The sequence below is a fragment of the Bombus pyrosoma genome, linkage group LG13 (assembly GCF_014825855.1).
Source record: "Bombus pyrosoma isolate SC7728 linkage group LG13, ASM1482585v1, whole genome shotgun sequence".
NCBI classification, from domain to species: Eukaryota; Metazoa; Arthropoda; class Insecta; order Hymenoptera; family Apidae; genus Bombus; species Bombus pyrosoma.
Genome location: NC_057782.1, coordinates 9,876,447 through 9,896,571, shown reverse-complemented (window position 1 = coordinate 9,896,571; position 20,125 = coordinate 9,876,447). Strand labels below are relative to the sequence as shown.

The following is a 20,125-nucleotide window of genomic DNA, read 5'->3' as shown; positions in this document are numbered from 1 at the left end:
TTACCGACGAGAATAGCACCCTCGCAAAGCATCGAGACACGAAAGAGTATAAATAGAGCGACTGGCGACGATATCCTCCAATCGAACCTGTCTTTCGTTACCTCGAGCATTGAGTCAACTTTTTCGCCAAAAAAAAGAAAAAAAAAAAAAGAAACTTTGTCAAACGTAAAAATAACTTTCCATTCTACCTATACCGAAATCTGCATTGAAAAGTCACTTTTCATCGGACCAGACTACTAGAACTTTGCGTATTATACGATACAGGATAGAAGGTAAATTTGGAATTTTTCAACAGTACAGGACTTCGTTTCAATCATATCGCGACGCGTTTCTAATGAATCATTCAGTACACCACCTACTTGGAATCATTCTTCAAACCATTGATTTCTCACGTATCGATTTTAAACACGCCATTACCGGCTATACATCGAGATCGAAGGCCCATTGGGACGCGATGTTAAAGGGCAGCTGTCTCTCTCTCTCTAGAGCTTCTTTGCATGCGCACGAAGAAACGGCGGCGCCGATCGACCACGTTGTTTTTTCTCTGGCCGACACGGCTGGATCGGTCGTCGACGACCGATTGATGTAATTGCGTGACTGGCAGCTCGTCTAAAGTGACCGATCGGCCGTCAGGGCCCCTTCTCGTCGTCCTCATAACGTATGTACGTAGTCACGCTCGTGTAGACCAACACTGCACGCTCCTGGATCCCACCGGATATTCTCCCATACAGCCGTCGTTTTCTTACACTGACAGTCTCTGTCGGGCCGTGAGCTCGATTAAAACAACCACGACTCTTCGTTCATCGAATGCAACATTCGTTTCAAGCATTGGGACGATGCGAGCGAACGAACAGCTTGGAAATACGCACAGGTGTATTAGAACGATATGCGAGAAGTGGAGGGAAATTGAGTCGGTTCGGCTGTAAAATTTCACGCTTCGTGTCATTGAATTTTTCAATTATTAATTTCGATGGTATCTGGTATTGCGTATACGATATAGGACTTGTCCTTTCTTCCTGGAAATAATTTCTTTTTGGATGGCGAGTAAATGACGTGTCAGGTTGTAAAGATGTATGATCGAACGATTCTTATTAAGAGTTTATTAGGAATTATTAAGAGCGGTTAAGTTAGTTGAACGTAATGGTTTGATAGTCGGATAGCGCAAGCTAAACGAGCAAGGAGACACGGATATGTAATTTCATAAAAGGCTGTGCATCGTGAAAGAAGTCAGAAGGAGCAGCGACTAAAGCAAAAGTTCATTGACTCGCGATCAATCTCTTAGCAACTGCCAAGAGTCAATATTTAATTCATGGAATGCGTTATTTATTCATACAGTGAACTAAATTCAAATGGAATAGGTGAAAAAACCTATTGAGAAGCCGAGAGAGTAAATCATCGTGTCCTGAACGTTTCTAATCGCGCCGCATGTAATTCATTAATTAATATTCACCACCGTTAGAATTACTGCAAAACCTACGCGATAAAATTCCTTTCCGCGAGAGCAACAACCTCCCGGCTCTCGAATCTGCCGATGAAAATTAGAAAATCCGCGCGAGACGGGAAAACTTGAAAACGACACACGGTAGCGTTACGCGAGTCGACGTTTTCCTTCGTCCATCGATTCGTAAATTCATAAATTGCGCTTGATGGTGGCAATGTTAGAAACGCGGACGTAACCTTGACTAGTTGAAACGAAGAATGTTCGATGCAATAGCAAAATGTCGAGTTTTGTTGCTTCCTTTCAGCTGATAATGGCCGATTGTCGGTTAATGGCAGCGACTCGTCACGATTACGTTGGCGCAGGCTTTGACGAGTGTGGCCAAGCTTATTGACGCTAATGCCAAGTGTCAGGTCGAGATTAATCTTTCCGGCGGCAGTCACATTCGCGCGATCAATCTTACGCGAGGGTGCTCCAAACGGATCGTGAATGCGCGGTTCGTTTCCTCTATGAATCGACGTATATGTTTGAAATTTTATTCTTCTCGTTTTTTCACGAGATTGTAACACGAAGCGGGATAGCTTTGATTGATGGGCAAGGCGCTACACTTTGTGTTTGTTGAAACAGCAAATAATCGGTTTTCTTATCGTGCTACTTGTACAGATAAAGGCTCTCTGTTCGTGGAATTATTTGGAAAATGTGAATAAATAAATTTTACAACGACTTTGTTGTCTTATCGTGACTTTTTGGGACAAGTGTTATAGAATATGCGTCGAAATTTTACGTTTCTCTAGTCGGTTCAATTATTTGTTATATCTTCGATAGGATACGCGGTGAACTATTAACTTGTTTCCGTCACGAAACACGAAGCTGCAGAAACGACGCAAACAGTTTCTGTCACAGATATTTGCAATTCTTTAGAAAATGAACGCTTCTACCGATGATTTCATACGTACGATAAACAGATGATAAAGGTATTGACTGTCCTTGAGAACATCGCGCACAGCTGGAATGCGAAACAGCATGAAAATGTATTCCTTTATTTTTGAGAACATGATACTCGAACTCATTGTAAGACACATTGAACGGAAAATGTCTAACGATCGATCCTAACGTTTGGAGAGATCGGAAAGCGAGAAGACATAGCGTACGATCCACGTGGAAATCATGACGAGTCACGGCGTTCGAAACCTCGCGTATTTCGCGTAACTTCGCGTAAACACACGGGCGAACGTTTCAAGCGGAAGTTTCCAAAAAGGCCGACGCAAAGATAATACACATCGCGAGTGTACCTCCGAGCTGCATTTCTGCATTCTCATCGTGCGCACCGATGTACAGTGTACAACGATGGACGTTAAAGGAACTTCCATACGGAGTCGGACTACGCGATAGACTGGCTTGCACGTGAAACGAAACCAAAACCTCCTCTCTCCCTCATGGTGACGTCTTTTACTTCCTGCGTTTCGTCGCGTTTCTACAGCTACGTAATCCCCTTTAAACGTTCCTCCCTGTAATCGCGTTTGACGTATCTGAAAATAGAACGTTCTATGTAACCGAGCCCGGCTTCGTTCCTCCTAATTGGATAATAAATTTGACGCGCCTCCGATGGCGGCTTTGCGTACGGTGTGAATTATCAAATGAATTATCCACCAGGCTATTGTTCAACTACATAAATCGCAGTGGGCCACGCGATCGTTTAAAAGCTTGTATAATTTAGTTGGTAAATTATATCGGTCGAGAGATTTTAGACGTTCGATGAGAACGCATGGAACCATCAATTGTCCTCGTTTCGGAAATTACACGCTGTGAAAACTAGTTCGCTTAAATAAAAAGTAAAGAAAGAAAAAGTAGAAAAATAAAAAGATGTAAGAAGAAAAGGACTTTTCACGCACGGTACGCGTTGCTCGCGGGTAATGCAATTTTATCGGCCACTTTTCCGCTTCTTTCGCCGCCAAGCGACATGGTCTTCCACTGAAATATCATTGCGAGCCAGAGGCGGCGAAGAAACGTGGATATTTGTGCGATTGCAAAAGGGCATTCGCTGCAGGCGAGATCTCGAAGCGGAAAGAGCGAATTACCAGAAGAACACGGCTGTAATAACCGCTCCTTTTTCTCGATGACACGTAATTGCCCGAGAGCAGCACGTGAAATAGCGTATCAGAAGCGGATAAAACGGTCTATCAAACTCGTACACGTACGCGGACGTGTGTACACACTCGAACTGGTTCGTGATCGAGGTGAAAAACGGGAAATTATAGGAAATCGCGAACTACCGGCCTGATCGTGGTACACGAGCAGGGACACGATCGACAATTGTAGAAATTGATAACCGTGAAGAAGTCACTCGCGCCGGATGAATTATGTATTTAGCGGAAACAATGGGGCACGGTGACGTGCTCTGGTTACCGTCGTTGTTTTCTGGCTTTGGAACATGTTCGAACGTGGTGACCGTGGATTAATTTGCTTGTAATTCGTACGGACAGAGTTTGGAGAAGCGTCTCGTGATGTTTAGCGACGGGGTATGCTTTGCTCGACGTCGCTATTATATCGACGTCTGTATAATTATTGCTTTCCGAGTCGATATATTGCAGAGATAATTTTAGCTAATCGTCTTCGAACAACAATGTCGCTTGCATCGTCAGGTTCCATTTTCGAGGCAGTCTTCGAATAGTTAACAACTTTTTAATAACTTTGAAAAACAAATAGAACGCTGTTATTACCGACTATACGAGCGCGAATTTGTTCATCAAGTTTCCTTTTCCAAGCCGCCTTTAACAGACTGAGGAAAAAACCGATTAATAGTCGATAGCCAAAGTCAATAAAACGTCAATTTATCGGCTACCAGTTGATAAACGCCATTGATATGCTGTCGGTAAGTAACGCGTTAAGATCGATGGAATAAAATTATGACGTAGGTAGAATTCGATGCAAAAGTGCACAGCATTGAATTCGTAGAAAATGCACGACAATCCGACTAATTGAATTTCCATTGACATGCAAGAGGCGATGATTCATTGGTTCGAAACGAAGCGCGATTCATCTGGACCGAGTTTGAATCGGCAATCTAATTTTAATCGTATTCAATCTCGTTGGCGTTGCGAAGGTCGGGAGGATTTCCTGGAAGCAACGTTGGACATTGTCGGGAATCAGATACTAGTCCGAATCGATCGAGGCGATCCGCGACCGAAGAAAACGACCCGCGAACACGTCACGCGTCCAAGATCGATCCAGGATTAATGATGCGTGCAACGTATTCTATGGACGTGTGCGGGAGTGCGTGGCGATAGTCCTTTAAGACGATTCCTAAGTCGACTTCCTAGTCGATAGGTGGACGAACGACCTCCGTGACACGGTACAAGACGTTTAGCAAATGCGCGCGCCAAGTCTTTCACCTTTCCTGACACGAGTTCCCCTTGAGGAATTCCTGTCTCTTTTTTCGTCGTAGAATAAAGTCGAGGGACTTTCCTGCGGCTTGCATTGTTGTTGAGATATCAAACCTTCCGCGAATTCGTCGATGTTTTTAGATAATTCGAGTTCTCCGTTTCTTTTTCTTCTTTCTGTTGATAAAGGAAAGTGTAATCTTTTCTTTTTTGGTTTTGCGAGAAGTAGAAATATCGAGGAATGTCCATTTTTCGTAATTTTCCATTTTGCGACACGTCTTGTTTATGAGAACTAAGACTCGAAGACTGTGTCGAATCAAAGAGTGTCCCCGTGAGATGCCATTAAAGATTTGGTGTACCGATTACGAAAGAGGGATAAAAACGATGAATATTTTATTAACCATAGCTTTTTCTAGTAATTACATATAAACTTGGTTTTGTGAACAGTACGGTTGGATTTATCGAAGCTTGTTCCCTTTCTTCCGTAAGATATTGAAACTTAATTTTCTCGATAGAGGTATTTTCTGACATCTGTACGTTTTTCTACGCTCCATTTTGTGTTATAAAAATGAAAAAGTAAATTATAGAGAACCTTTAGGCGGGAAAGAGCGAGACATTGAAGCAACAGGTTAAACGATCTCGAAGTAATCTTTCATTTGTCGACCGTAATTATGCGTGGAATTATCGTTACGAAGGATCGATTCGGGGAACGTTGTCAATTATCGAGGGCTGCCGGTACGTGGGCAGAACTCCGTTCAAACGAAACGACCGAGATATGACGTCTCTGTTTAGAACAGCGAAGAACGACGCTATATAATTGCGTGCTTCCGTTTCAGGGTACTGGGGATACCATAGGCAGGGTTCGTGTCAAGCTGGATTGGGCGCTGCCATGTCCAAGGTAAGTCGAAATAAAATAATACTAGACACATAATATTTCACTGGTAGAAAATATATCCTTAAAATATCACCAACGATTTACACGTAACGTAGATTCCATACGCGTGTCGTGGATGCATCGATGAACGTTCAATTGCAACGAATTTTCATATTCGTTCAAATATATTTGAGTTTCTCGAATGGCAAAACCCTGGACGATAACCACAACCCCCTGTCATCGCGTCACAGCCTCTCCTCGCAAGCCTCGAGATATCCCACCCGTCGTCGTCTGCTGCTGCTGCTGCTCCTCCGCCAGAAGCTAGCGTATGCAACTCGAAAAACATTCTCCCAAGAATATCACACAACGGTTTCACAAATCACCGTACACCGAGTCAGAGCCAAGCCAGATACCAAAGCGAAAGGGTGGAACACGATTGAAGGGGGATTAAAATTCAGTCTTTGAAACTATTGAAGTCAACGAGCGAGCCCAAATACGAGTCTTTCCCTTGGCACGCTCTTTCTCTCTACGATCTCTAACTGTTTAAGTCGCTGGCGTAAACACAGAGGCCCGTTGGATATAAATACGGTAACCCCACGTGTCCTGACGGTTGCCACGTCCCGAAAGAGTTAAGAGGCGACACGAGGGGTCGGCGAGGAGGAGCCGAATATGGCCAGGAATGTGAATTTCTGCCTTACGCACCTCCGATCGTGGCCATTCGTATTCGTGGTGCATGGCGAGGGTATAGAAAGCCGGCCTCCGTCTATCTTTTTTCCCTCTTTCTTTCTCTTCCTTCCTATATACGATTGTCTTGTCGAAAGCTCGATTTTCTGGCGCTGGTCGCCAGATCCCCGGAGCCGATCTGCCCAGGACACCACGTAGGCGTCGACCTGTGCCTTTTGTCCTCCCCTTACTTCTTTTTATCTTTCCTTTTCGTTTCTTCTCACTGAATTTCGCCGGCAGATCGGCGCATCGACTCGTGCGCTCGACACGTTCGTTCGTAGCACCTGCGTCCACGGTGATACCTTGTTCGTGGCCGGTGTCGCGATAAGTATCGCGGGGCCAATAGGTACGAATTCGAAATTGGTATGTCAGCGGTTTATCTCTCGGGGATCCTCGGCTACGGAAAGGGATGAGTCCATGCTGGTGCGGACGTGAAACGTATGAAGAATAAGAAGGTTGCGGGGAGCGGAGTAGCTCGGATCGCTTTTGGGGATGAGTTAATCCTGCGGCATGGAAACTCTGCTTTCGGGGAAAACGTGCTTTGGTTTGGTTTTCAGTGTAGGATTACCACATCCGTCGGAATGATGGATTACAGACTTCTTCGTTTTAGAGTTAGACATTTTTCTCTGTATAGATATATCTATCCTTTCCTCTATAGATATATTACTTTCATCGATCTGACAATTTTTTTTTTGTTACCCTGAGGCAGGAAAAACCACGACATCGGCTTGATCGCAGTCAACCAACCAAACGTCTCCAACTAAAAATATCGTCGTAGCTTCAAATTTAAAAATCATCGAAAAATTCTATATATTCAAAGTAGTGATTCATTGCTTTTCACTAACGTCAACCGTGAAACCAACCCCTTCTCGCGTCGTATAATCTTGATCCGAGCTCTCCTAACACGCTTTCTTGTCCCGGGGCCGCGTGACCCAGACTCTGTCGATCTAATCTGCGAAGATGGGAGAGAAGAAAGGCAGGATTTCCGGCGACGGGGTTGGAATCGACGCTGGGAGCGGCGTTATCGGCGCAGCGGGACAGCTTCGATTGCCGGCAAAGAAATAGTGGCACAATTCCGTGGCCACTCAGCCGGCTATCTCACCGTGGATGTATAATTCAGAATTGTTCGGCTATATAGCAGATGTTTAATGCATGCCGCGGTCCGTGCCCGGCTCTAACTTCGCCTCGGCATTCAATGTTAATACCCCACCCCCGCGGTACGAACGGTCAATCGTGCCTCTTACCCACAGTCCGCCAGTCGTGAAACGACGCTGCCGCAATGATTTTAGGCAAATTCGATCCTCTTCCTCGATCCTCCGATCCCTCGTCTCTGCCTCGCTCCGTCTTTATTCGCCGGTTTCGGAGTCGCGCCGCGAATCCAGCAGCTGGTCGTCGCTGACGAATTCTAATGGCGCGTTTAACTTCGAAATCATGACGCGGATTCCTCGTCCTCCCTCCTGCAGCCGAGTTTTAGGCAGCTTCGCAGGATATTCGAGGTGAATTTTAGAGGATGGCAACGTCGACCTTTCTCCGCTCGAGAGATCGCGATATTCGAGGATTTGGATATTTGCCGATCGCTCCAGTGTAGCTGAAAGGTCGATCTCGGCTTTCTTGCGCGAATTTTACATTGAACTTTTCACGGTTCTCAAACAAGCGATCGTTGAATCGGGCACTTTGGTTCAAAAAACGAAAAATCTATGCAACTTGTTTTACGGTTAAACTATGCTCGAAAGAAAGGGACTGCACCGGCAAATATTAGGCAAATTTTGTTTCTATTTAAAGCAAAAGCTCGTTCATTTTCAATAACGTTTTCCTCTCGAACTGTTCGGCGTTTGTTCAGTGTCCGTAGTGACCGCTAGAAGGATCCTCGTGCACACTAAATCTCGAGACCGGTGATTTAGAAGGCTCCTGAACGCCATTCAGTATGCAATCGGCCATCGATCTTCGCGTTAAACTGCCGCTCCTGGTATCTACCTCTGTTGTATCTGGTTCCGCGCGTTATCCCCCGATCTACAGAGGATCTAGTCAAGATCGATCGATATCCGCCCGATACCGATCTATACGACGCAGAACGCGATCATCGATCCTCTGTTGTTCCACGGACGAGCGTGTACCCCTCTCGTTCGCTCGACACGAAAATAACTTCGAGGAGGTCTTTTCGTGAAATCTCAATGTTGCAGCGGTATTCCCAGCTCGAGGAAATCATTTTAGATCCAACTCGATAGAGATTTATCTTTTATACGGTCGATCGTGCTCGATCTTCCGATTCGGGCGGTAGAAAGTGTTGTTTGATCGTCGCTGGCGATCAACGCGCCGAGATGCTGTTTCTAAGCACGTAGAGAGAAAATCGAGAGTAGAATCTTACGTCGGCTGAATTTTTAATTTTACGACTCGTGGGGAAAGGTCTGGTTCAATCTGTTGTACGAAAATTGGTCGAAAAATAACAGAAATTTGCTCGAATTTGAGTAAGACATTTTTAATTCGAAGTTTCTTTCGAACTTTGTTTAAATAAAACTCAAAAGCATTTACGTTCCATCGATGGTCCTAAGTAGAATTTAAAATCCATTCGCCTTCACCGCCCACGATACTCTCTCCAAAACGTGATGTAACAAAGCTAGTGGAAGCTAAGCTACCCTCTTGTACGTCTTCAACCTCTCGAGCTATTCATTCGCAATATAAACTGAAATGCAACACGTGTCCACTTCAGTTTCACGTTATCACTGCTTGAAAGGGGCTGCTTCCACTTTTGCGATTCAGAAAAACTGCTTTCGACCATACAAACAGTATTTTCGTTTCCTGTATTCATATTCGACAGCTGGTCGCTCTGTTATTTGTTTCTCGTCGAGCATTTAACCAGAGATCTGCAATTCTTTCCTGGAAATGAATTCGACGAGTCAAGAAGAAAATTAAATACTCGTCACGCAAGACACCACGACAATTCTCCTTCCCCTAAACCCGACAGACATCGAGAACCCCTATTCGATGGTCGTTTAAAAAATCAACCCTGTGGTATACAGCAGCAAGCTATCATAAACGTCCCTCGATTTCTTCAAAAGTCGTTGGAAGAACTTATCGACCGCCCCACTACGGTCGCAGAGGCGCACATAAATACGTGGAAACGGTGGCATAAATTTCAGCATGCTCCCATACATATTTGAGCGACCGGTTATATTTCAATCTCGGATGGTCAGTTTCCTCCCCCTCGCGATCGGCGCCAGAATACAACTCGTGCCGGTCGTGTTTCGTGTAGAGAGAGGCACAGAATACGGCCGCCATTGTCTCGGTTGCAAATTTTTCGCGTGTACAAGCATCGAGGCAACGCTACTCCGTAGGGGGTACATCGTGTCGGTCTCTTTCCCCCTTTCAGCTTGCAGCGTCTGTGCGCCATCGAGCCGCTTCTGTGTTCAGCCGTGTCGTACGAGTTCCCTCGACAAATGCACGTATTTGCTTGGCTACCGGTTCGCTAATACCTTCGCTGTAAAAGCAGGGCACAGGACACGCGGGTTGGAAATTTCGTTCGGGACGGTAACTTTTCTGCGAAGCGTTTGAATTTTCGAAACGCCAGCTGCCGCGGATCTTGTTATTTTTGTTGTGCCACTGACGCGCACGGATTACTTGGCATTTATTCGTTGAATTAACGCGTGGTAAAAATGAACGCAACCGTTTGTCCGATGAGACTTTTAGATTAAAAAGGCAGATACTGTATCTCGTAGAACTTCGTAGGGCTTCTGTGTCTCGATTCTTATTGTTCGTACCGCCTGAGACTTCCGGGTGCGAGACTAATCAGGCTATGATTAGTCTTGATCGAGTCACATAGCTGCGAGGCTACCAGCGCGTCGAGACGAAGCTTCGACTCGGTGCTCGTTGGATACGCCAGCTCCGTCTGTTAGCTACGATTCTCATAGCCCGGCGGATGGCGCCGGAACATAAAAGTCACGGTTATTGCACCCGTGCACGGTGTTGGGCGTGCACGTGACTCGGTGGCACGGTTTGACATTGTTGGTCGACGAGGAGGGCCCATTGTTCGCGTAGCGTGCGAATCGGCCGTACGGGCCGGCTCACAAATAATAACATTTCTGCGGGACGATAAATAAAAGCGGCCCCTAAAGTGCAGCAGCAGGCTGGCGCCACTAGAATGCATACGGTAAGAGAAGAGACCGGCTGCATGCACTCGATGCACTGACGCAACCGAGATGCCCCGCCGATAGCGTCGAGGAGTTTATGTCACAGCCGTGTTTTTTGCTCCAACTGGAAATTAATGGGCCACGATTCTCCCTGAATGATTCGAAGCGTGTTTAGCTGGGAGAAATTTTACTTTCTATAGGTTCGATATTAGCTTTCGGCTCTGGTTGAGACAAAGTAAGGCACACATCTAGATTTCTCGAAGAAACAGCAGCGACTCTGTAGAAACGCGCGTTATAGACCATAAGAAAGAAGCACCTAATGCAAATGCGGTAAGTCGACTGCATAAACTCAGCGATCTGGCAGAATTACAGCGCGAGGCTCGTCGTTTGTAACGCGACTGTGCTTACGAGTATCGTCCGCGCGGTTTCTAATGGAGCAAAGATTACGTATCGGAGGGCAGTGAAAATGCATTCCTATTATTCTCCCTGGCCTTTACGTTACCTTCTTACTCTACCTATGCATTCAGATACATTCTACCTGTATTTTACCTATTACTATTTTGCGTACAAGCAACCGATTGTAATTCTCTGGCCGAGTTTATTATTCCAACGTAACGCTCAATCGATACGCTTCTGTATCAGCTTTGTACAAATTTGCGCAAATTTGTACAAAAATTGTTTAACCCTTGTTAGACTGATATAGATCTGTTCCACTCTTCTTCGAATTCGATAGAAATACAGAAATGAAATTGATTCGTCAACGATCCGAACGATCCACGTGGCGTTAAAAATCTTTTCGACAAATCCGTCGACCCTCCTCCGTCATCGCTTTATATCGAACTCAAAAATGTGACAGGGCTCGATTCGCACTCAAACAGGGCGACTCGCGTGCATGGTGCACGCGGTTTGTTCGAATCGCGTAACACACGGCGCTCTGGCAAGAGAGAGTCGGATGGGAGGAAAAAGGGCAGACGGCGACACGGCTGCGGCGAGCGGCAATAGAAACGACAGGGGAGTCTCAGGTGGCCATTTAAGGCACGGACATTTCGTTCTGTCACCGTGTTCCGTGTTCACCGTCGACCAGCGTTCGCAAGGAGGCCACCTACGCGCCGCTGCTCGTCCTCCCTTAGCGGCCGCATTGTTTTACAAACGGCCGCCATTTCTCATGATAAGCAGAGTAAAACGAAACTAGACACGGCCCTTTGGCTGCGACTGAGCCGGGCAATCCGCTCGCGGTGCCGTCACATTTTCGCGTTTTAACTTCGTGCCAGAGCTATCGACCGCGTTCCGCATCGCTAGCAAAACTTTTTGCCGCGTCCTCTTCTTTCGTCGGATTTTCGTCCATCGCCTGGCTTTTTAATTCTCTCCGGGTGAAGCTGTGACGCCGCAATTCTGTGAAACGAAGTTGAATTATGTTCTACCTTGTAATTTATACCGTTGCTTTGTCAAGTTAGATTTTGACGCTGGTAGAAACAGCTGATACGTCGATAGTTTGGCAGTGAAGCGGTATCGGCGTTTTCTAGGAATATTAAAAAATAGTTTTGTCAGTTATCTTTGATTTAAATATTAACTTCTATCCGCAAAATGGCCTTTCAATTTTTCAATTTCATTCATTTGTTACGAAGCTCTACGATCGTTCGAAGTTAGCGATTATCAATTTCTCGCTCCGTTCGCTCGATACTTCAACTTCTCTTTCTTTTTTACAACTTTCTCGTCATATTGCCGGTAAGAAAGCATGCTTTTATAATTTTTTTTTAAATTCCCGTAGATATTTCTGGTGCCTGCGCTTCGCAAAAATCGTCCATCTTCTACCATTCCACTTGGACACTACGAAAACGAACAGTAGATCTGATAAGGAAAGCTAGAAACGTAGAAACAGGTTTCGATAGTTTGCATGTAATTGGCAAAGCTTAAAAACGGGCATATTCTCTTCAGTTTTCCTATGCCAATTTCCACCACTCGAGCGTCTCGGAAATATTCAACGGCTGCCCAATTTATCTATCGCACGTGGTCTAACAAATGTCGCCGTCGCGTTCAACAACCGCTCGCTTGAACTCTGACACCGTGTTTGCCCCTCGCTCGTTCGCGTCTTCGCCTAATCTTCTCTCTGGTATTTCCGTACTTCTCGTTCTTCGTTCCATCTTCTTACGATCCTTGCGTTTCCTTCACCGTGAAACGTTCTGTGCGCGCGTGGGCGTACGACCGCATCGGCGCGTAGGTGCATCCTAAGAGAGTACACCGACATTGTCCCGCGATTAACACTTTGATCCCGGTGATACTTAAGCGGAATCGTGGGTTTGCTTTTCGCGCGAAGGTCAGCGCAGGGGGGACGCTATTTATGAAAACTAGCAGCCAGAAGACACGTAGAATTTGTGAGGGGAAAAAGTCTAGGAAGCATATGTTCGTAGTTTTAGAGTCGCGTAATCGCACGGCTATGAGCATTTACTATAGTCACGTTCTGAGAATTCATGGTTACATTATGCTCATGATCATCCGCAAATCGCTCGCGACTGTTTCATAATAATTATAGTCGTTTCGCGCGTTCAATTTGCAGCAATTATAGCGACTCGTAGGGGGCCACCCTGTTATAGTCATTGTATAGTCATTGATCTTTATAGTCATTTTGTAACCATCGCACTCGTAGTATACCATTTGCATTCCTCGATACAAGCCTAACGTAATTTATATTCGATTCCACTTTGACTCGAATCTAATCCAAGAACTGAAACTCGATGCAAACTACGATCTCGAGAAAAATAAGTCCGTTGTCATCTCCGATGCTATTCGTATCGTTCGATATCATGGTCAACCGTGAATTTGCATTTAGTCTCTATCGATCATTCTGTTACGGAACGTTGATTAATATTATGTATGCGGGACATAATCTCTACTACTGTTGCATCGCCGTTAGATAAGACCGTGCAAGACGTACCGTTACATCGTGTAAAACGTAAAGGCATCGCGTGGCAGGAAGTCGAGTTTGCGGGCTTTCGACTTCGGTAAATACGCCGCTGACGAGACATTCTTTCATCGTTAACCGCGTAATGGAATATTAAGTTCTAATAACGCGGACGATCGTCCGATCGTACACGATAAATGGAATTAATTGGAACGATTGCATTTCATCTCTCTATTAATGCTACTAAACGGGCAATTAGGAAATTAACGGCGGTGCTTTGTGCGTTAAGAAAAAATTTCGTTTATGGAAATTAGCGGAACTATTCGCAACGGTATATCGACGATTCGTAATTTTTCTCTGAAATTTTATAGATTTAGAACGGCGTAGTATCGATTTGCTTGGAGTTTTGTCGGCTCCTTTTCCCATAGCTGACTATACCTTCCTCTTTCGTTTCTTCGATAGAAATTGAAGGCTGTTTCTTTAGTCATTTGAACCCATCGAAATGAAATTATTTCTTTAAACGCGCTTCAAATTCGTGGTCGACCGATACTGGTAACAACAAATCTGTGCGCTTTTAGATATAAAACCTACACATTTCTTGCTCTTCCAGATGGATGCGATTTAAATATCGCAACTGTCTCCTTGATGTTGCAAGCCGTTCAATCTCAACTTTGACATTCTTTATATACTGTACGAACCTCTTATGAATTTCATTTTTTTTCACGGCATGGCAGTCGCGTCGCAGCAAGTAGTATAACTTCGTACGCGTCAGACGAGTAAAAGCGTGAAAGTTTGTCCGCGGCCGCGGCATGGGAACGACCGATAGGAAGGTTCGGCCGCGATACAGAGGTATGTCGATGATTTCGAGTGGCACTCGAGTAATTCATGCGCCGATTAAGTGTACGGTCGAGCATCGGAGGAGAGAAGCGTGTGTGAACGTGGCTGAAGAGCGTTGTTTTATCACCGGCTGCCAAATGTTGCGACACGTTCTCGAGTTACGTTACATGCTCCGCAATTTATTGACTTTTAATCGAACCGCTCATCTCGTCTATATTTGTCTTCGGCTTTCCGCGGAGTCTGAGCTACTGTAACGAGTACGGGGTCGTACGTAAATATCGGTAGGCTTGCGTAACGCATCACGCGTTCCAAAGATGCTACATTTAGATCGAAAAACACGTTCGCGTAGAATGCCGAGTAATCGACTTTTAATCGTAATCGATTAAAAGTTGTCGGATGATACGATCGCTTTGATCGATCGTCGAGCTTCTGTCGCAAATCTTCGAAACTCGTGCTGAAAAAGTTGATCGACGATAACGTGGAATATCGCCAACTTTGTGTAAAGCGAAGTACGACAAAATTTCGTTCTACATTTTCGACTTGGTTTAGCGGTTTAACGTTAGTCCCTGGTCGAACCTAAACGTTCTCGATCCTCGCTTGGTAAATTGTAAGCACGTTCTTGCGATTTCTTCAACGATCGAAGAAACGGTTCTCGCCGATTTTGCCAGTTACCAGGGATTTCACAGTGGCTGTTGCTTGATTTTTCCGCAAACGGGCGTCGTGACGGTCGCGAACGCTGGATCGCGAAGGCCACGATCCGCGAAACCGATTTAACATGCGTGACGCGCAACGCGCCGCATAGACACGCGGCTAGCATACGTACGAGTCGCTGATTTATCGCGTCTCGGGCTCGTGCGCGCGAGCCACGTCCCTTATCTACGCCATTATCTTCTCGATTGAAGAAAAGTTGAACTTTCGTGGGTGCGTCCGTTTCCTGGTTACAGCGCCCGTGGCTGGGAAAAATCGCGAGCCGGTGATCGCGCTCGTTGTTGCTCGTGCGTGTTCCACACGCGTCTTGTATACGGAAATTATACGAAGATCGTCGTCTCGATCGCACGTGCAATCCGCTAAAAGAGAAAAAGAATGTATCATCAACCTACTCTGTTGGCGACTGTGATCACGTCACAGCACAAGCCCAAGTGAAAATGAAATACCTCGACGCAGACTTCTATCCTTTCCGTTGCGATCCTACTGCGTTGCCATTGAATTAAAAACAAGATCGAAATCTCGCACGAGCTTAACATTTGAATCCAATGTGACGTTTAAATAAAAATCAAATCGGATGCACGATGCTTCTGATACGTAAAGAGATATCCGTGTACCACACTGGTGAAAGTAATCCCAAGAATTCTATTAAGTATTCAGGAAAAGAAGGAATGAGTTTGTCGGATAAAAAATAAGTACATCGTAAAGCGTTTGCCGTGGTTAGTTATTTGACGTCGATTAATTTCTCTAATGGAGTGCCTTTCTATTCGTTTCAGAACGGTGAGAGGCTGTTCATCGGAGCGCCAGGAAGTTGGTACTGGCAAGGTAAGGTTCTTTCGTGGTACACCGCTTCCACGGTTCGATTTAGGTCGACAATTTCACAATCGATACCACCTTGAGACACGACACCTTGTTCGACTTGTAAATACGCGTATCAATCCTATTTTGATTTCCATTTGATTGGGATATTCGAAGAGGCTGGAAACACAGGAAGAAGGAAGAGAATTTCGCGATAGAAATTGTTACCGTCTCTTCGAATATCTAATTTCAAAGTCTCGATTTCTTTCAGTACGAAACAACTCAAGTAACTCGAGTCGTTTGTTATATGAATGTTCGTAAAAAGTAAAATTACGAAAATTCGTCGAATTTCGGACTTTCGAAAGTTTCGAAAGCTCACGAAGAATCTCAGCGATCAATGGAATTTAAATTGCACGTACTGTAAAAATGGAAATATTATTCGAATCAAGGAATTTCCCGGATCCCCCTAAACCAATTGGGCTTCTAAAAAATACTCGGCAGAATTGCGATCGGCAAAATTAAATCCCCATTTACACCCACTAATTGGACGGTGAACGGTCACTGGGCCGCTAATAAAAAAGAGAAACAAGTCGGAGCTCGAGCTTTCATAACGCCTGGGCAACGGAACGGCAACACGTAATACATCGCGACCACACGTGCTCAGTGGGTCTTTGAAGTGATTTAGAAGGCTTTCGTTGAACGATTCCAGGTCAGATATACTCGATCAGCACCGCATTGAGATTGGAGTTCTTAGCGACGATGTTCGTCATCCCCGAAGCAGATGCATCAGGTATCGCGTACTTGCAGCAGGCGACCCTAATCAAACGAAAGATAAACAAATGTGTCGTTTAAAACCAGCCCCCTGTTTTCAACACCTCTAATCTGCCGCCATGTTTTCTTAACGACGGCGTTCATTAACAAACGTTGCTTCATGCTCCGCGACGATCTTTTCGTATTGAGTTTTTTTGAAACTTCACAGCGTGCAGCGTTCAAGGAAGTAGAGTAGTCCGATCAAATATCTCTGTTGTTTCCAAAAGATACGACGTTATTTCGAGAGCGGAGCTGTTTTCCTTTTATCTTCGTCTCGGTGTATAACGTTCGTAGCGTAGTAACGTTGCTAATTATATCGAGTTCTGAGAACTTACGCAGAGGAATATTTCGTTTAACGATAAATAATTACCGCTTGACTTAATCGCAAATTCAATTTTTATTTCCTACTTGTTGATACCTCGCGGACATTCTCTTCTCTTGAAAAGCAAACCGGAGATATTTATCGGCACTGCCCTGGACGTTTCATTCTGCGCATCACAAATATCGATCCACGCATCGATGGTGTTCGCGATAAATTCGAAACGATGAGATTATTTGCCACGTGATAGCGGCATTCGTTTGCTTGGCCCCCAAATAATCAATTTCCAATAATTCCATATTCATCTGGCTTCCACTCATGCGGATTTACCGCGATTAACCCGACGCCTGTGATTAATAACGATTCGAACGAACTCGTGTTGAACTGTCACGCTCAAGAATATCGTAAATGTAAAAAAATAAAAAAAAAAAAAAATAAAGAAATAAAAAAGGGAAAGAAAAGAAAGAGAGGGAGCAAAGAGCATCCTTTGTTCCGTACATTAGTTTGCAATTAACGTAGAGTATAATCTTGTATGCTTGACAGTTTGAGGCTTGTGACGCCTCTGACGCTCCTCCCCCTCAGTGATTAATATCCGATTGATGATTAATGCACCGTATGCTATGATTACTTATTAATTACTGCCAGGTGAGACGAGGGTGGCAGTGTTTAACTGGTGCAGGCCCGCTTTCTTCGCAGCTTCGCGTTGCAGCCAGAGAATAATAATACGAAGCCAGTCTGTAGTAACAACAATAATTTCTAATTACACTCGAAAGAGTCTCCTTGATTGTTGACGTTTAGTCGCAGTTGCATAGTAGTAGCGATCATCGGAATAATATCAGCGTCGTTGATAGAGCTGCGCTTAGAAGCTGGATTAATCATAAAAGCGCCGCTTTACGAGCGTGTATCGTTACCAACGTTTTTTGACTACGATTTTCCGATTTTATTCCCATTTCAAGTGGCTATCCAAATGGAATAGAACGTAGCTTCAAAATCGCGCAGTTCAGTATCGTAAACAACGAACGTAGAATACACCGTAAGATGTGAAATGTGTGTATTTTAAATTGAAACGCGCGCAAAGTCGAGAAATAACGTTTGCATCGTCTCGTTAAATTTTCTTTATCATTTAAATTTGGTCTAGTCGAACCAATTATACGACCGAGTAATCGATACTTTGTATTATAGCTGTACTTGCAATCAGATATTTCTTCCGACATCGAATGTTGCTAGTTTCTTGTTAATATTCTCGCGGATATTTCCCATGTTACGATCAACCATTCTATATCGATGCGAGTTTCTCACAGATATTAAATTCCTATTTCGTGTCAGTGCGCGTTCCGCTGGATCGTAGTCAGAAAGCAAATACGTTTGGGAAAGTATGCGTCTGAAATCGTAGGTACAACTTGGTGATTGACTCCGTCGATTGCTTTACAGGCCAAGCGTTTTCACAGCCATTGAACAGCCGCGCGAGAATAATGTTCACGAAGGAAGGGCCAGCCACCGAGGACGATAGCTACATGGGTTACTCTGTCACGACCGGCGATTTTATTGGAAACGGTGACAGCGGCACCGCCGTCGGCGTACCTCGTGGCTCCGACCTCCTCGGCAAAGTATGCTCATGAAATATTAACGCGGTAATTCGAAAGAAAAGAAGTCGCGGGATCGGAAATTAATTCTCTCTCGCAGAGAAAGTAACCTACCGGCAGAGATCGTTCGTTCGCTTGTTTCTTCGCGGAAACCGTACGAATTCGAGCCATTCAGATTTATTAGAAACGATTCTTTGTTAAATCGTCGCATCGAGAAACGAGTTAACGAGCAAATTCGATCGGCGAACATAGAAGCGAAAACGTTCGACCATCGTATAAAACACGCGGGCTTCGTATAAAATTAATTAATTCGATTATAGGTCATCATCTTTACCTCGAACATGACGAATCATCGCAACATCACCGGAGAGCAAATGGGAGCTTACTTCGGTTACGCCGTTGCTTCTGGCGACATCGATGGCGATGGACTAGACGATCTTATAGTTGGTGCGCCTATGTACACGGTGCCAGATAACCCGGAAATGACCATCGAGACCGGAAGGGTGTACGTGATCTATCAAGGCGTTGGAGCTGAAAAATTCCGCAAAGTTGACTCTAGGTATCGTCTCGTCTCGTTCTTGTTACACGCGCGTTATCAGCCAAAAGTTCGACGATATTCCGGAAGCGTCGATCACAATTTTCAATTTTTACACCTGATATTCCTTTCGTCTATAATTCCGTTAGCGGATACTTTACTTACCAGGTGACCGATCCAAACCATACTAATAAACAGTTCTTGCCAAAGAACGTAGGCAATTGTCCGATTTAAAGTTACTATCGTAGAAAAGAGAACACTCTTGTCCGTCGTAATTCAATTTTGCTGCCACACGAACGAATCGTCGTTATCCGTGGCTGAAACTAGTTGCAAGGAAGATCCTGAGGATCAGCCAGAACTCGAGAACACACGGATCGTTGAACTCCCGCGATAATTGCTTATCGTTATCCAGGGACGGAGAGAGCAACCGCGGACGATTCGGCTTGTCACTGGCCTCTCTGGGGGACATCGACCGTGACGGTTATGGTGACTTCGTGGTGGGTGCTCCTTACGGTGGTTTACGTGGTCACGGTGCCGTGTACATCTATCACGGTTCGTCAACCGGCGTTCTCGAAAAGTATTCCCAGGTGATCTACGCTGAAAACCTCGATGTACCGGTGAACACGTTTGGATTTTCCGTGTCTGGTGGCCTCGATCTCGATGGAAATCGTTATCCAGATTTGGTGGTCGGTGCTTACGAATCTGCCACCGCTATATTCTTCAGGTCCAGGCCGGTCATCAAGATGGATTCGTACGTGTCCTTCGATCTGGAGTCGAAGTTGATCTCTCTGGACGATAGAAATTGTACACTATCGGACGGCAGCAGAGTCACTTGCCTTCCTCTGAGAGCTTGTTTCAAATATAGCGGGGAAGGTGTTTTCTCGAGGCATAATTTCAATATTCAATACGCCCTGGACGTGAAGAAAACAAAGAGTCCGAGATTGTTCTTCTTGGAGCTGGAGGGAAGGAACACGATGAATCGAACGATCATGGTCGATCGCGAACGACAGTTCTGTCGCACCGTTCAGGTTCGTCTAAATCATTTCACTTGCTTTTCGGCGAACAACTTTTATCAATTAATCGGAGAATTTGATTGGAAA

The 20,125-nt window shown here is 45.0% G+C and overlaps 1 protein-coding gene across 3 annotated transcripts in view; it reads left to right on the top strand.

Moving 5' to 3' along the window:
* Positions 1-20,125, top strand: part of LOC122574329 (integrin alpha-PS2) — a 75,198-nt gene that overhangs the window by 49,663 nt on the left and 5,410 nt on the right. For 2 of the 3 annotated variants that reach the window (XM_043741811.1, XM_043741814.1), the window contains 6 exons: positions 5,655-5,716; positions 15,757-15,805; positions 16,488-16,568; positions 18,339-18,514; positions 18,811-19,049; positions 19,438-20,053. In XM_043741811.1, coding sequence (XP_043597746.1) covers positions 5,655-5,716; positions 15,757-15,805; positions 16,488-16,568; positions 18,339-18,514; positions 18,811-19,049; positions 19,438-20,053 — 1,223 coding nt within the window. The remainder of the gene's footprint in view (positions 1-5,654; positions 5,717-15,756; positions 15,806-16,487; positions 16,569-18,338; positions 18,515-18,810; positions 19,050-19,437; positions 20,054-20,125) is intronic. The other variant, XM_043741813.1, reaches the window with a different exon arrangement.